At 44.6% G+C, this 18377-nt stretch overlaps 1 protein-coding gene across 1 annotated transcript in view; it reads right to left on the bottom strand.

The window, feature by feature from the left end:
- akap6 (A kinase (PRKA) anchor protein 6) overlaps positions 1 to 18377 on the bottom strand; it is a 158122-nt gene that overhangs the window by 33408 nt on the left and 106337 nt on the right. Inside the window, exons 16-17 of the mRNA XM_020652723.2 lie at positions 10502 to 10648; positions 4512 to 4772 (exon numbers count right to left, since the gene is read on the bottom strand). Of these exons, the coding sequence (XP_020508379.2) occupies positions 4512 to 4772; positions 10502 to 10648 (408 nt within the window). The remainder of the gene's footprint in view (positions 1 to 4511; positions 4773 to 10501; positions 10649 to 18377) is intronic.

Here is an 18377-nt window from a genome sequence, read left to right as displayed (position 1 = left end):
ATCGGGGCAGAAAGCCATGGTGGAGGGAGGGCGGGGATGTTGGGTCAAATCTTCCAAACAGCAGGAGGAAGGTGAGCTGAAAATAGAAATGACCGAGGGAGGGGGGTCAACATGTTACAAATGATGCCCAGAGGGCAAAGAGCATGACCGGGGGGGTCCAGGTGATGAGGCGGCCGTGGGTAACAAACAGTGGGGGAGGAGGAGTTCATCTACTGTCACCAGCAGGGGAGAGAGAGAAGAGAGAGAGAGAGAGAGAGAGAGAGAGAGAGAGATGCAGGAAGGACGACAGGTGCAGAGGAAAGGACGGACACACAGACGCGGAACAAAGATGAAAAATAAAAAAGAGCGAGAGAGATAGATAAACCAAAGAGAGATGATCGGCTGATAGAGAGACGGAGGAGGGCCGTCTGTTGAGCTTCACTTCAGAAGAACGAGTAAACGCTCACACTGATATCCACAATCTATGCTCACATCAGTGAGTGTGTGTGTGTGTGTGTGTGTGGATGGAGGGAGAGGTCGCCTTCTAACAGCGTGAGTCCGTCTGACTGAAGGGACGGAGACTTTGAACATGATTCCATTTCCTTTTTTTTACAGAAGAGAAGAATCTCTTCCTCTCACTCTGTTGACTTTAGAAAATAAAAATTCAACTTTGATTTAAAAAAACAGAGCGGATTGTTTTTAATTTCTAAATTGAATAAAGTTTTCTTTAACATTTTTTTTTGTTTACATGATTTGAAAGAAGTGATTGAGACCATGAACTCATTAGGAAAATGTTTACCGAGTTAATAAATCAGTTGAGAAGTATAGGCTCGTTTTCTCATAGACCTTTATGTAATTAGACTCGCCCCCTGCTGGCCATAGATATAATGCAGGTTTAAAGTACGTCCACCTTGACTTTGCTTTTAAATCTACATTCTTTATCCAGTTCATGGACAACAAATTGCAAATTTAAGCACATTATTTCAATTTTCTTGAGGACAAATAATTTGTTATTTTAATTGAAGGAAGAATTAAAGAAGACTTTTTGATCCAGTAGGTGTCGCCCTTGAGCTCCAGCATCAAACCAAAACAAACTGCTGTTTGGCCACACCTCCTCCATATTGAAGCCTCCGCTCTCCCCCAGAGACACACCTCCAACCCCTCTCCCCTCGCGTTCACATAGAGGAGAAAAGCGCAAATGTCGGACAAAATTGTCCTTTTATCAAGCTTCAATCTCCTGTGTCCTGCGTTGTTGTGTTAGCATGCTAATGTTAGCGCTCTTTAGTTAGCTCGTAGCTTCACATTGAATGTAAACTAACACAGAATGAGCGTGATCTAAAAACGCTTACTAACATCCAAATAATCAGTGAGTATGTTCTTCTTTTCTCTAGTCCGTGACTAAAACAGCTTTATGAACAAGGGGAGGAGCCGGCCATAACCAGGGGATAAAAATCTACTACTAATGAATTGAAGTTATTTGTTCTGGTAAAAGGGGCCTTTTTCCTTCTAATCACAGTAATGACGTGGATAATTGGACTATTAATGGTTGTCTGTATTTAAAATACGGAGTCCAACCAGTCAGACACATAGAGAAGACCGAGTAAAAATGCTTTCGATTCCAAGACGAGACCGAGACCTTCAAAAAGTGGTCTCGAGAAGAAGACCGGTTTTAGTAGGATAACACTAGTTTTATCCGTCTGCAATGATTAAACAAAAAAGAGAAAAGACTGAAGAAAACCACCAACAGACAACATTTCACCTTCTCGAGAGAGCCGTCAGTGTGTGTGATGCACACCAGCACACACTCAGAGGTGTGTGCCTTTACCTGATTGTGTGTGTGTGTGTGTGTGTGTGTGTGTGTGTGTGTGTGTGTGTGTGGCTCTGTCGATTAATTCTCCGGCCCCCAGAGCGTCTCCACAACAATACAGAGTCATCGGAGGCCCAGGGCCTGCTGGAGGAATGTCTGGCTCCCGCCGTATCTTTAAGGAGCTCTAATTCAATTAATGAGGGTTACGGACAGACTCGCTCGAGGAGAGGGGGAGAGAGGAGGAGGAGGAGGAGGAGGAGGAGGAAGATGAAGAGGAGGTTGAAGAGGAAGAGGAGGAGGAAGACACTTTTTGATGGGAATGCTCTCTCCTCTGGCGTTTAGAAAGAAAACGCTATGAGGACACGGGGCCTGAGTCTTGAATGACCCTGGTTTAACTTTGTGGAGTGTTTTTGTGTTTGTGTATTTTAGTACTTTTAAGAGCCTCAAGGTTCAGTGCAACAGTTTGTCCGCGCTGTCGCTTACGTGCACACGTTTAAATCTAACCTCACGTATGTGTGCGTCTTTATAAATGCATGTCTGTAAATATGTGTGTGCATGCCCCGTGTGACCTCTGCTGATCCCCGCTGCTTTCTCATACAGGCGTACAGTAATAAGCTGCAGCGCTGAAATCGAACCCATTTACGAGTCCCAACGCCAAAAACAGACAAATGATCGCTAAAATGGAGCCAACTTCTGAGAATGAACCCACTTCTCTCCATTTAGCCTCTCTCTCTCTCTCTCTCTCTCTCTCCCTCTCTGTCTGTCTGTCGCTCGCTCGCTCTCTCGCTCTCTCTCTCACTCTCTCTCTCGCTCTCTCTCTCACTCTCTCCATACAAATGACTGCTATCAATATTTCCAATCTTCATTTCTCCAGAAGCTCACGGCCTCTTTCTGCCAGAAATCAATGGCTTCCCACGGAGAGCTGTGACAAGGATCAAAAGTACGAGCGGCTCGGCTTCACTTTGTTCACTTAGAGTCTCCTTTCTGTTCACTTCCATTATTCAGGCAGCCGGCGTGTGTGTGTGTGTGTGTGTGTGTGTGTGTGTGTGTGTGTGTGTGTGTGTGTGTGTGTGTGCAAACATATTATCGTTAGCTGATGCATGAGGGTTCATATCAATGCTGACCACATGACACCTGTCAATGATTCTGTTCATCCTACATCGTCATTGTCAAACACCAGAATCTAATCTAAATATTTGTCATCCATCCATTTTCTATCCGAGGTCGTCCCTCTCCCCAGCAACGTTTTCCAGCTCCTCCTAAAGGGATTCTGAGGTGTTCCCAGGCCAGACGGGATATATAATCCCTCCAGTGAACTCTGGGTCTGTCCCGGTGTATCCTCCCAGTTGGGTGTGCCCAGAAAGCCTCCAAAGGGAGACGTCCAGGAGGATCCTGAGCAGATGCACAAACCACCTCAACTGGCTCCTTCAGATGTGAAGGAGTAGCGGCTCTACTCCAAGCTCCGCCCCTGAATGTCTGAGCTCCTCATCCTACCTCTAAGGCTGACAGACACCCTCCGGAAGAAACTTTAATTTCTTGTATCCGCGCTCTTTCGGTCACAACACAAAGCTCATGACTGACCGGTAAATCGAGAGCTTTGCCTTCTTGATCAGCTCCCTCTTCAGCACATCAACGGTTCAGTACAACACTGAGCCAATCAGCCTGTCACTCACAGTGCATCTAACCTTCACATGTAAACAAGACCTTGAGATACTTGAACTCCTTCACTTCGGGCAAATATTCGTACAAAATTGCTCGAAACAACCTTATTTTCAATACGACGACATTCTTCAGGATTAAACCCAAGGTGTTCATGTCAATAAATACCACCAACAATCAGACATGCACACACATTACAGCCATCTGCACGTCAAAGATGGCCGCACAGACTGATAAATATCATGATCTCAGTTTCTGTGCAGAGTCTGGTGAAAGTTTGACTCGTTCCATCAGCTCGTGTGAGAGCTCTCTGTGTGTCGTCTATATATTCTTATACATGAATTCATTTATGCGTCTGTGAGCGTGTGTGTGTGCATGTGTCACTCACTTAAAATACTGATGTGTGTTTGTGTGTGGGCACATATACATCCATGAATTAATGCACTGCTTTTTGTATACATCTCGATTTAACCAGTGTTACTGTGTGTGTGTGTGTGTGTGTGTGTGTGTGTGTGTGTGTGTGTGTGTGTGTGTGTGTGTGTGTGTGTGTGTGTGTGTGTGTGTGTGTGTGTGTGTGTGTGTGTGTAGATGTCAGTCACACGGCAGGGCTAGGCTAATCAGCGCAGCTAGCTGTTCTCTGTGTGATGCAGGCTGATTAATATCCTGTTAGCGTCCCGTTGCTTTTAAGGCTAACTGCTGTTTCCTCCATACATCCATCGCTTCAAAACAGCCCCGCTTTCATCTGGCCTCATTAAGACGATGTATTACTATACTTAGCAACAGCACAGACACACACACACACATGCATGCAAGGGGAACACTTTCTTACAGCTTAATGCTCATTGGCCAAAGCTTTTGATGACAAAACTTAGCGAAGAAAAGTTAGGTGATGCTAAATGTGAATATCAGCCTGAAGTTTCACCCGATGATCTCGATAAGCTGTATGTAAACCTGGGCGTTGTTTGGGCTTCTGACAGCAACCGTTCTACCAAACCGGTTCTATAAACTTTGTGTCGATACGAGCGAGATCGACATACAGCCTCCCTGAAACTCCGCCTCCTCCTACCTTGAAGCTCTGGAGCTGCTCGGCGGCCTCCTTGTCCTGTCTGAGGCAGGAGTTGAAGATGAGCAGCTCGGTGTCTCGCAGCCACGCCTTCAGCTCCTTGATGCGAGCCTCCAGCTGCTCCAGGAGCGAGTTGGTCAGCGGGGAGAGGGCCGAGCGAGGGTTTTCCACGGCCGCGCCTCGACCGCCGACCAGCAGAGAGTTCACGTTGGTCGACTGGGAGCGCTCAGAAGGACCCGGTCTTGAGTGCTCTGAGAGGATTTTCTGAAAGACGACAAGAAAGGAAAAATAAAGAGGTGAGCTGTTGGATTTTGATTGCAATGAAAGGTCTTTTTTTAGTTCTGGCGAAATGCAGTTGTTCGCTCAACAACATTCAAGATTTCTGGATAAATACCAAAATCCCAGCATGCCTCAGTCTGTATTATAAATGTTTTCTCCACAGTGTTGCTAATGCTGTTGTTTCCACTGTGAATTAGCTTGATGTTGCTAACTAATGCTGTTGTTGTTGAAGAACAAAGCTGTGTGTGTGTGTGCGTGCGTGTGTGTGTGTGTGTGTGTGTGTGTGTGTGTGTGTGTGTGTGTGTGTGTGTGTGTGTTTCCAGGTGCACACACATCAGCTGCTATTTCCGAGCTTCTCGCAGCTTCACCTCCAGAGCCGATATTCACCTCGACACAAAACAAACCTAAAGAGTGTTCGCTGAAGAGCCATCACTGTTTCAAATGAGAACAACGTGTGTGTGTGTGTGTGTGTGTGTGTGTGTGATCAGCTCTACAGAGTAATTTTCCAGCCCCTGTTGATCACACAGTACGACACAGAGAGCCGCTGAGAGACTATTCCTCCCTTTTCTTTTTTAGACAAGTGTGTGTTTTTTTTTTCTTTCTAGAAAAGCGTTCATCAATATCGAGCAAACCAACTTTTGATTTTCTTCTGCTGATCGCGACACATCAGCACTTGCTTCAAAGCAGCACTGTCATAACTTTAGACTGTATCAATGACCGACGTAGCCACGGTGATTGGAAACAACATTTTTGAGCCTTGGTTTTTGGCATGTCGGCCATCTCTGAGCTGGTTGAGGAGGAGCAAAGGGTTGGAAATCATCCAGTCATCGAAGATATTCCTGTGTCTGAGTCGAGAGCTGGATTAAATGGGGTACACACTAAAAGATAATCGGGCTGATTTCATGCCTGATTCGCCGCTTCCGACCAACGTCAGCAAAGGCTTGATTACCTGATAGTTCCAAAGATGATCTCTTTCCAGATGTTCCTGTGGTGTTGAAGTGTGTTCAGAGTTATTTTACCTTCCCTGATCTGCTCGGAAAACGATCAGGGCCACCCCGATTTGAAATCGTGCATCATAAAAAATGTAAAAAATATTGATGATCAGAAATCCTGTTGTGTGGGGATAACACCGAGGACCGTCGAGCATGCACTCTGTGGATGAAGAGCCAATCGGGAAGCAAGCTGACTGAAGCAGGAAGCAAAGTTAGATTGATGGACAGAAAATGGACAACTAACTTGTTGATTTCTGGAGACTGTTTGTACATCATGTCCTGTTAAAAGTATCAGCTAACAGCTAGCCGCATTTAGCTTTACCATCATCGTTGTTTACTCTCGTTAAGTCATGATTGACGGCGCGAGATGACGAGCTGTGAGAGTGGAGACTGGTTGTTGGTGGATGAATCTGTTAGTGTGATGTGGTCGGCCGTCTCGTTGCTCTGCACACAGTCAGAACCGAACTGTTCAATCCGTCATGATCTGTCATCATGTGTGAGCTCTCCCACATTTTCAACATGGTTTAATAATCTTTCAGAGTGTGCCGGGCTTTTCTATCTAGTGACCCATCATATTTCAGGAGCGAGATTCAAACTGTGGAATTTGCATTAAGTTTGTCCTGATACCAGAAGTGCAACAATCACAACCTCAAACTCAAACAGTTCCCCTCTAATAGCTGGTTTGATCACATCATCATCCAAAGACTTCAGAACTCCTCGTTCAGACGGCTGTTATCTTGCAGGTCTCATCATGACTTTAACAAGCCGCCACCACAACAGAAACTTCCCTGATCGAGCCCCGCATGGGTCCCTGCCGCTCATTTGCATATGTATGTGTTTGTATAAAAAGGTATTGAGTCGTCGCTTTAACAGCGTCCCTCCCGCCTGAGCGGAAACACTACTTTAGCTGAACTCTGGCAGGTAAAAACCAGCCCATTAGACGATGAAGAGGGACGATTATAGGACCCCCCCCCCCCCCCAACCGCTGAAATGTGCAGTTAGCTGTGTGATCACAAGAAGAGGCTGTGAGCCTGTTAGTGTGACGGAGAGGAGAGAGAGCGCTATGGCCGGACGCTATCATCAGGGATATAATTTAAAGACACATGAAGTACAAACCTGTAAACAAAGAATCAAACGTTGTTTTTCCTGATATGTTGATGATGAATGCGTTTTCTCCACAGGTGGTCGCGCTGCACAGAAAAGAGCTGAACTGGAGTGTGTTTATCTCCTACAGAGCCGAGCAAACGTGACACCGTGTGGACTCGACGAGCTCATCAAAAGCCTCAAATATCCGTCTTTAAAATACTGTTCCAGTCATCAGAGTCAGCTTGAATCTCCCAACATGCATCGTTCTCTAACTTCTAAAAAATCTTCACTTAACGCTCAGGAAAAGAAACAGAAGGAAAGAAGAGAGAGAGGAGAAGGAGAGAAGCAGGAACAAAAGAGAAATCTGAGAAACTGAGACAATTGAAGGGAAATAAATATGAGAATGGAAGAAGCAAATGAGAGACAAATCCAGAGGGAGAGAGCGAAACTGAAAACGAAAATGAGCAAATAAGAGAGATGGAGAGAGGAACAGAGCAAATGAAACAGAGAGAGAGATGGTGTGTAGTTTTTAGGGACTCAATTATCCAGAATTTGTTTTCCCTCTCCTCTCCTCTCCTTCCCTCTCCTCTCCTCTCCTCTTCTTCCCTCCTCTCATCTCCTTCCCTCCTCTCCTCTCCTCTCCTCTCCTCTCCTCTCCTACGTTTGACCTTGAACGGCTGTTAAAACCGACAAGCTGCTAAAATCTACAACATAGAAGATAAAAGCTAATATACACCCTCTTTATTTTCTTCAACATTCATTGCCGTAGGTGTGTGTGTGTGTCTTAGTGTGTGTGTGTGTGTGTGTGTGTGTGTGTGTGTGTGTCCAAGTGTTAGTCATAAATTCTTCATAAGGCCAGGACAGTTCAGAGGCGAGGCACAGGACATCAATTCCAGTTAATTCCCAATTTGTGTCAGAGCAGCAGATGCCGACGCCAGCACTGATCGGCCCGTTAATATGCTACTCAGACGCCATGTTTGGGGGAGCGGACGGCGAGATGGAGGGAGGGGCGAAAGATCGGGACAAACAGAAGAGAGACTTTTGATTAATCGTGAACTTTCTGTCAAAGTATAAACATCCATCTCTCTGCACCAACTTCATCATTCTGCTTCCGCGTCGCAATTTTGATTCTCACTAGTGACTTTAGCATGTGCAGAACGCTCTTCGCTCTCATTGGTCAACATCACTGACAAGACACAGCACAATGTTGAAGGCAGAATAAAGTCAAACATGCTAGACTTTCTGTCCGGAGGTTAAGAGGCGTTCCAGATGTGGCCTTGACTGTCGAAACACTACACGGCATAAAGTCCTGAAACTTCACGTCTGCAGGATCGGGATATAAATGCCTTTGGATATGAGAAGATCTTAGATTTAGGGGTGAGGACACATTTTAAGCCCCACAGTGCAATGGAGAGAGCGAGAGAGAGAAAGAGAGCGAGAGAAAAGGAGACGGAGAGAGAGATGGAGAGAGAGAGAGAAAAAGCGATTGAGAGAGAGAGTAAGAGCGAGTGAGAGAGTGTGAGAGAGAGAGAGAGCACCAGCAGGTTAACGGAGATTAAAAGTGTCTGCCTCACTGGAATCTCTTTCTATCACTACCCACAATACCTCTGCTCCCTGATGTGACACACACACACACACACACACACACACACACACACACACACACACACACACACACACACACACACACACACACACACACACACACACAAAGTTTGTTTCATGTCTCACTGTGTGTGTGTGTGTTTGTGTGTGAAAGTATTGTGAGTCCAAATGTCTCTTTGTCAGTAATAGAAGTTTAATCACAGTCTGATTACTGTGGCGGAAACACATGCGGCGACGGAGAGAGTGAGCGAGCAAGTGAGAGAGAGAGAGAGAGACTCATCTGTTGCTGTTGTTTAATTTCTAAAATGGAATCTGTTCGAGCGACGATACATATGTTAATGCACACACGCATACACACTTCCAATATCTTCGAGTCGGCGTGCGAGACACAGATGGCGTTTGCTCCTCCGCCGCTCTCTGTTTGTGTGAACGAGCTCATCGCGTCGGCGCGCCCCTCGCTTGCTCGCTCGACGGGAGACGGTTTGTTTCTTGAGAAGAACAAAGTCTCCTCGTCACTTCTCAGCCTCCTGACGAGCCGCTGCCAGATGTCACCGCCCCCGCAGACCTCGAATTAATCTCCACGCCCGGGTAAAGACAATCAACTGCTGCCAACGTGCCGATCAGCAAGGCACAATACGCCGCTTTCTACTGTCGTATGAATAACACCAAGAGAAGGTGTTTAAGACGTGTCGGAGACCATCAGACTTCAGATGGACATGGATCTAGCCTGGTTTCATAATCCGGACCAGGAAACAAGAACTTCAAAGTGTTTGATTTGATGACATCACTGATCTAGAGTTGTTGATCCTGGAGCGTCTCAGTGCGACACGAACACATCATATAATAGAGCTTTAAAAAAGATTGCAATGTGCTGCTACCTGCACAGGTGAGCTGAAGCAGAAGAAGACTCAGACCTCAGCAGGAGGGATGTTCAAGTGTCATTCAACGATGTAAAGATATTAAACATTTAAGAAGTATGTGAATGCTGGGGCGATGGTGGTTAGTGCGTGCGCCCCATGTGTGGAAATCAAAATGTCTCCAGATCCAACAACAACTGAGAAGACAACAGAACGTTTTATTCATCAATCCATCCATCAAACCATCCATCCTTCCATCCATCCATCAAACCATCCATCCATCAAACCATCTATCAAACCATCCATCAAACCATCCATCCATCAAACTAACCATCCATCCATCAAACCATCCATCCATCAAACCATCCATCCATCAAACCATCCATCCATCAAACCAACCATCCATCTATCAAACCATCCAACCATCCATCAAACCATCCATCCATCAAACCAACCATCCATCCATCCATCAAACCATCCATCAAACCACCCATCCATTCATCAAACCATCCATCCATCAAACCATCCATCCATTCATCAAACCATCCATCCATCCATCAAACCATCCATCCATCAAACCATCCATCCATCCATCAAACCATCCATCCATCAAACCACCCATCCATTCATCAAACCATCCATCCATCAAACCATCCATCCATCCATCAAACCATCCATCTGTCCATCCATCCATCCATCAAACCATCCATCCATCAAACCATCCATCTGTCCATCCATCCATCCATCAAACCATCCATCCATCCATCAAACCATCCATCCAACCATCCAACCATCCATCCATCAAACCATCCATCCAACCATCCATCCATCTATCCATCCATCAATCTTTCCATCCATTAAACCGTTACAGGCCACGGTGGCAGCAGAGTTAATTGAGACGACACTTATCATCATTTTCTTGTTCTAGATTAGATCACCGCTGATTAGCCTAAAATTAGACACACACACACACACACACACACACACACACACACACACACGCACACACACACACATGCATACACACCAACTACATACCGACACAACTACTCAAACACCCACGCATCTCTACAGAAATTTCAGTGTAATCCTCCAGATACCATCTCCATCTCGGTGTGTCATTTCTGAAACATGCGCCTGTGTATTTGTGTGTATACATGTGTGTGTGTTTTACCTCCAGCTGTCTCCACGTGTGTGTCAGGTTGTGTATCTTGCGATGGAAGTCTCCCGGTAGCTCGGTCCCGCTCCTCTTCAGGGACTCGGCTCGGCCCAGCAGGCTGGTCTTCTTTCCCTCCATCATGGTCAGCTCAGTGTGGCTGCTCTGGAGACGACAGACGACAGGACAGAAGACATCACACAGCTGGAAAGATGTAACCCTGCTTCATTTTTTTTTATTTAAACTGTAGTACCCATTTTATACACTAGGTGTCAGAGTTACCTGTCAAGCTGAGGTAGACAGGTAGCAATGAAGACAAGCAGATAAGACGTTTCATCGTTTTACTTTGTCTGAATCAAATTATTGAGGAGGTGTCTTACAAGTCTGTGGCTGCAAAACATACCAGATTTCGTGTTTTCCATCAGAGCATTTGTTTAATGGATCATTGTCTAGATTAAAAGATGATTTGAACAAATATTACCGTTGCCCATCCAAGCTTTAATTGGGATATGTTTAAAGAGGACATATGATCCCACTCATGGTTGGAGATACCAGGGGAGGGGAGGGGATTTTTTTTTTTACCCAAATCCCACTGTGACATCACAAGGAGAGCACATTCGAAACAGAGCATTTTTCTCTGTGTTGTAAGACTTATGCAGACCACAAACAAAGGACTGGATGGGTTTATTTCACATTTTGTGGGTCAGTAGACACTCAGGTTACCCAAATATATGTTCAAAAACACTGTACAAGTGGATTTTTCAGAATATTTCCCCTTTAATATTCACAGGAATGAGCAAATGGTAAAGAAAATAAGGCTCAGATTCCTTTCATGTCTGTAGGTCAAGTTGGCAAGATGACATCTGGTTTTCTGGCCCATCCATGGACCCTTCCCTCCAGTCTGACAGATGTTCTTGTTCTTTCTAACAGCAGTTTCTCTGATGGTCTTAGCATTAGTCCCAACCCTAACAAATACCAAGGAGTGGAGATGTGATGACTTAGGAAAGAGAAAATTCTGAATTTGACAATGAAAGCTTCAAACTTCAGAACGATTGTTCTGCCTGCAACAGTGACGGCAAGAAACCGATGACAATACAGTTTCAGATCCATAAAAGATCTCTCCCTTTGAGATCCTTCACAGTACGATTTCACCGTCACACCAGAAAACAACTCAAGAGCTGCAAACCGTCTCTGACAAAGAGAGACATGGTTGAGTTCGGCTTTGTTCTAATGTTTTGGTAAATGTTTCGCCGTAACTCTGGGTCTTCACAGGAATCCCAAACTTCTCACTTTTCTCTGGTGAGTATTTTGATTCTCTAAAGAGAAGCTTTTCAGTGCTTAAAAAACGATCCTTTTTTTTGTATATTGTTGTTGTTTGCAGCTCATCTCGTGATGATGAAGTGTTTGAGGTGGAGGTGGTTTCAGCACATTTCCTCCCCCTGTCTGTCTATGACCACTTTAAAGCTCAACCTGTCGCAGCTCTGCAGCTCTGCAGACGAGCAGGAATCAAACACAGCAGAACTCAACGGCACACTGCAGAGTCCCTTTTTTAACAAAGATTTTAAAGAAATGCTCCATTTTGTACCACCAAGTGCTGCTGAATATTTTCCTTACTTCTTTTTTAGTGATTTTGTCTGAGCGCTGAGGTCGGGGGAGCTGGAGAGCTGGAGTTTATTCATGACTTATGATTACTGTACACACTGAAATACGCATCCTCATGAATCTGTATGAACACTAATTGGCTAAGCCTACTGGATATTTAAAAATATGTGTCGTATCTTGTATCTTGACCTAAGTGGTACAAATTAAATCAGGACTGCAGAGTCTTGCACATGGGCACAGCGATAGTACGGTGGCTGGTAGGTACATTTAGAGAAACGTTCAGCTTTCTTGCAGCGTTTCTCTAACTATAGTTGTTTTTGAATGTGTGTTTTTGACTTGTTTCGGCTTTTGGCAGCACCATTGTGTCTTTTGCAGTTGCAGTTTTCAGCCGTTGCACTTGCTATTGAATTTGCAGCGCTCCTGAATATGCTGCATGTTTCTTTAAATGTTTGTCATTTCACCTGTTGCCGAGCCTATGCACCTACCGGCCACCGCACAATAGGGCTCCATTATACTTCCAACAAGCGAGCCCAATCATTCAACAAGATGTTTGAAATTTGGTATAGACAAATGAATCAGGTCAAGAACTACAAAAAAGCTTTAAGCAGACAAAACCCAACGACCCCAGCATTTGAGTTAAATGTGACATTTTGGTGACTCAAATGTGACATTTTGGTGGAGTGGTTGCTGTTACTCCTTCGAGGACATTTACCCAATCATCTTTAAACATGGCCAACGTTTAGAAAACACAAATGGATTGAAAATCTCAGATCTTGTGCGATGACAACGCGTTGCAACTCGATGTCTTAACACCACATACGACAGAGTTTTAAGTCTACTGAACATTTGAATAATCTGCTCTAAAAGTCACATTTGTTAGAAGTCAAGTTGAACCCGTCTACTCGTAAATATTCAGGAACAGTCAAAGCGCTGACGAGGGGTCCGTGATGCACATCAGAAACATCCCATATGTGGCTGCAGGAGCTGGCCTTCCAGTTGAGAGACGACCGACTCTACCACTTGGCCACAGACGCCCGTCGTGACCAGTAAAGACACTAACTAGACACTTTGTGAATGTACTTTGTTTTTTACTTTCTTTCTCATTTCTTGTTTTGGGTCTTACTTCTTTTGTCTCATCCACTGAAGTGTTCCCTTCATTGTTTTCAAATATGAGATTAAAAATGTCTCCATCTTTATTGTCTTTCCTGTAAAATCACCTCCTCTTCTTTTTGTTTCATTCATCCATCTTTGTCTCCATCTGTCTCCTCCACCGTAAGCGTAACTCTTCTTCAATGCCTCCATCTTTTTCTTGCTTAATTTCCCTCCTCCTCCTCCTCCTCCTCCTCCTCCTCTTCTTTCTCCTCTTTTCATTTTCTGCATCGATAGCTACTTGATTCTACTTTTCCCTTGTCGTTTATCATTACTGCCTGGTCCCATTTGAATATTTAAATGTCTCTTCTCTGACTCTGTGTGTATGAGGACATATGTGTGTGTGTGTGTGTGTGTGTGTGTGTTTGTGCTGTGCTGTCATCAGAGAGGCGGCGGCCATTTTTCAACGTCGCCGATTCTGATGGAGATGCTATCGCTCTGCGCTTCACGGCCATCCATCCCCTTCACTTAGCTAATAGCCAAGCAGCGAGAACGAGGGATCGACAGCCAAAGAACAGACGAGTTGAAGGTAAATATGTCGGCGTCGCACTCGTCTAACAGTCAGGAAATTATACGATTTATTCGCTGATGGCAAATATTGATTTTAAAAAGGGGAAAGGGAGCTGCTGAGGGGGAGGAGGAGGGGGAGGACAGGGGGGAGGAAGGTTGTTTTGTTATTGTTGTTGTTGTTGTTTGTTTGAAGGATGCCACCGATCCAAAGTCAAAGAAAAGAGGAAGAGGGGGAGAAAAGAAGAAGATAGACACGGCCATTAAAATGCATGAGATCCGAACTTTGAGATAAGTGCTGAGAGAGGGATCTTGGAGAAATGGGACGACGGGGAGGGGGAGGAGGGGGAGGCACGAGTGTGAGGAGGGGGGAGGATGCATGGATGGCTAGCTGTGATGTATTCATGCCTCTAGTCAATCTCCATGCAAGGATGGACTGAGACACACAGGCCCGAGGACGGAGAGAGAGAGAGAGAGAGAGAGAGAAAGACGAGAGGCAAAGAAAGCGAGGGCAAGAGAAGAAGGAGAGGATACAGTAAACTGAGAGAGAGAAGAAGAAGAAGAAGAGAGGACGACGCCAACTTCATGTACACACTACTGGAGACCAAACAAGAGAGAGCTTAACTTAAAAAGTCATGTGACCACTACTCAAAGCCGTGTTTACATGGACGGGACGGCCGGCTCCTCCTCTTGTGTATAAAAGCTGTTTAAGTCAAGAACCAGAGAGAAGAAGAAGAACATACTCACTGATTATTTTTCGATGTCATGTAAGAGTTTTTAGATCACGGTCATCCTGTGTCAGTTTACATGCAATGTGAAGCTACGAGCTAACTAAAGAGCGCTAACATTAGCATGCTAACACAACAACACAGGAAACAGGTTTTTGCAGCTCGAGCAGAGGACAATTTTGTCCGCCGCTTGCACTAAACTCCTTTGTGTGAATGTGAGTGGAGAGGGGTTGGAGGTGTCTTGCTGGAGGAGGGCAGAGGCTTCAGTATGGAGGAGGCGTGGTCTACCAGCAGTTTGTTTTGGTTTCATGCTGGAACTCAAGGGCGACACCTACTGGATCAAAAAGTCACACATTCTTCATTTAAGAGCTGACGCTGAAACGACACCTTGTTTATCATATTTTGAAGCGTTTGACGAGTGACCAAGCTTCCCTATATGAAGAGTTGGTTGTGAGGAAGTGTTCAGGGATAGATGCTGTGTTTTGATTTGTTCCTCTCAGAGGACACATGCAGCCTCTCTGACTTTCGCCCTGCTGCCTCGTCTCTCCTGATTTCTTTGGGAATCTGATCATCTTTAAACTTCTTTCTTCTGTTGAGGTTGTTAAAAGTTTGTGTTGATCAGAGGCTCAGCTCAGCGCCTGAACATTTAATTGTGACTAATTGAGACTAATTAGTTGTTGTTTGGGGCCCATATGTTGGATACCCAGTTTCACAAAAGCTGTTCTCTTCAAATTCAGTTTTCAGGAGTTTTGAACACAGCTGAGCAAACTGTGAGGAAGAGGATTTACCGATGACATCAGAGGACTTTCAGCAGCGCTTTTTAACCTAATGACACCGAAAACATTTCCTCTGCATGTCTGACCGCCGGATCACTTCAGTGGTTACTCTTATATTTGGATCACAACGTCAAACATCCAGCCTTCATGCAAAGTGTGACAGACAGTTTTCTATAGGCATGTTTGTTTGAACGGCGTTTGGACCGACATCCACATTTAAGGCCCAGTCCCATTTCCTCGCCTGCTGCTGCTGCACGTTATGACGGATAAATGATGCTCTCAGTAAAACGGCCTCCGATGCATTTCAGTGTTGAAATATTCTGCAAATGAAGCATAAGGAGAAAGAGCTAGAATTTAGGATGAAAGCATTTTAGAGACCAGTGTCATGAGCACACCAAGTCAACAACAATGTCCTTGACATGTGAGTATTTTCTCGCAATTCCTCTGCAGTGACTGTTTCATTTACAAAGTTGTCCCACCACAAGAGGTATAACCAGTTCACGTCCAAAACCGCAGACGTTGGCGTCGGGGTTTGTGTGGTCAAAGTGATGTAAGAAGCAGCAGTGATCTCCATCGTCCAATCAGGTGTCTCTGCTCGGCACTAATCAGAATCAGCTTTATTGGCCAGGTATGCTTAAACACACAAAAGGAATTTTACTTTGGTAAACTGTGCTCTCTTTGTACAAAGGTATAATATTAAATATTAACAATAAACACAGAAATAAACAAATAAGCAAAGACTAATATATACAAGGCTCAACAGAGTTTCTGAACGACTTCACCCTGGGAGGAGTTTTACTAAAGGAGACCTAAAAAACAGTTTGTGTACAAAAGGTCAAAACAAACAGAAGAAGCTCCTCTAAGTAACTCAAACACAGAGAAGAAGAACATATCAAGCAGCTTTATCTTATAGGAAAGTGTGTATGTGTTATAGTTAATTATATATGTGCATTAAGGAAATGCACTAAATCATGTCAGCTTTCCAAAAACACAGAGAGGCGAGGGATAAACGCTTGACAAAACAGAAGAGGGGGGATGGAGGGGGAGGGGGAGGAGAGAGAGGGGGGAGAAAATCAACAAGCAATCATAAGTTTAATTTGGTCTCCATATTAATGAGCACGGAGCTGAAATGTCAGCAAAAATGCAGTCATACATGAAAAACATTTAATGCATTTTGAACATTACTTTTCTCCCCCCTTCTCTCTTTCTCTCAATTTCTCTCTCTCTCTCTCTCTCTGATTCATCGTATCCGCAGAACGAGAGAAGTTTGATTCTGTCTGAATTCCGGAGGGCGATAAGGACACATCTTCATCCTCCTCCTCGTCTTTTATCTCCTGCTCTCCGTGCGTCGTCTTCTCTGATTTTTGAACAATGTTTAAAACCCTCACTCTCTGCTTTTCCTCTTCTATCTCCTTTTAAAACAACTCGACCCTTACTTTAGTCCACCACGTTCCTCTCCTCTCCACGCTTACTCTTCTCTTCTTCTTTAAACTCACATTGAGTCGTTTCTTGTTGATATAATGATGTTAAATTCATCTGATTCCTTCCTTCTGATGTGCAGCCGTTTTACTACAGACTGTATGAAACATGAACGCAGTCTCAGTGAAGTCATGCATTGGTTGGTAAGGAGGCGTTTTGAGGCCAAACGATGGCAGGCACCATATTTGAAATGCTGACTCTACCTAATGTTCGGTCCACATAGCAGGAGACAAAGAGGTGGAGCTGAGGCGGGACTTAAACCTCCTGGAAATCAGTTACAGCGCACCCACTTGTCAGTTATTTAGGCCACGCCCCCTAATTATGCTAATCAAACTACAAATTAAGTGAAGTAGTGAAGTTATTTGTTCTTTTAGAAAGAGGCGTTCTACTTCTAATCTCAGTAATGACATTGAAAAATATCCAGTAAATAATCAGTGGTGGTCTTGACCGGTCTTGATTTAAAATCCGGAGACTACCCAGTCAGACTACCAGACCGATTTTGATTCTGAGACGAGACCAAGAACGATTTTGAGTCCTACAACACTAATAGAGACCAAAACTGTTTTTGTACCCAGCGGTAAACATCAAGAGGATTCGTTGTTTTTTGGCAGCCAGCCTCGAACGTGAGGAACTGCAGTTTGTGCACTTTGGCTTCATCATTAACACCTTACAGGCTGCAAACCAGGTTTGACCAACGCCACTAAAAGAGTCATAAAAACACAAATCTACCTTCATACATTTTCCTCCTTTATGCCTCCATCTCCACCCAACGTTGGTTTGTGTGTGTGCGCACAAGAAGGTTAGAAATCTATGTTGTTGTTTACAATTGTGTGTGTGTGTGTCTGACTATGTGTGTGTGTGTGTGTGTGTGTGTGTGTGTGTGTGTGTGTGTGTGTGTAAGACTCAGTGTCTCCGGTTGAGATGGATGTTCCCGCTATGAAAGAGCAGGAAGTGGCTCTCTGACACCCCATTTATACAGCCAGACACTTCAGCCTGTGTGTGTGTGTGTGTGTGTGTGTGTGTGTGTGTGTGTGTGTGTGTGTGTGTGTGTGTGTGTGTGTGTGTGTGTGTGTGTGTGTGTGTGTGTGTGTGAGAGACAGTACAGCCACATAAAAACCTTTCATATCTGGGGTAATTACTAGTTTGGCTTGTTTTCCAAACACATAACAGTCGGCTGCATGTTTACAGTCCTATTTTTATATTTCTACGTCCACAACAATTAATCATAGTTATTACCAAAACAGATTCCAATCCCCTTCAAAATGTGATTGAGACCCTCACCAAATATTTACGACGTTTTACCAAAATAGAAAACATAAAAACTTCTTTTGAAAATCGAACCTGTTCTGAAGAAAAAAGAAATGACGGAGTCAGTGTGCAAACTGATCGTATTTCTTTTTTAATGTGCGTTGAAAAAAGAAACGGACTCCCGTGTTCTACGGTCTTTCTGAGGAGCTGAGACTTTCTGGAAGTTTCTCTTTCACAGGATTCACCCCCCCCCCCCCTTCCCCCATCTCTGTTTGAGACTTTCTCTCTTTTCCAAAAACGAGCCGACGACAAAAGAGCCCCGGCAACATGTTTTACCCGTCGCCATGGAAACCAGATGAATGAGCCGTTTGACTGGCCGGTGAGGAAGGCTTGCCATTCAGCTTC

The sequence above is a fragment of the Labrus bergylta genome, chromosome 18, assembly GCF_963930695.1.
Source record: "Labrus bergylta chromosome 18, fLabBer1.1, whole genome shotgun sequence".
Lineage (NCBI taxonomy): Eukaryota > Metazoa > Chordata > Actinopteri > Labriformes > Labridae > Labrus > Labrus bergylta.
This window is presented reverse-complemented; position numbering and strand designations above follow the sequence as displayed.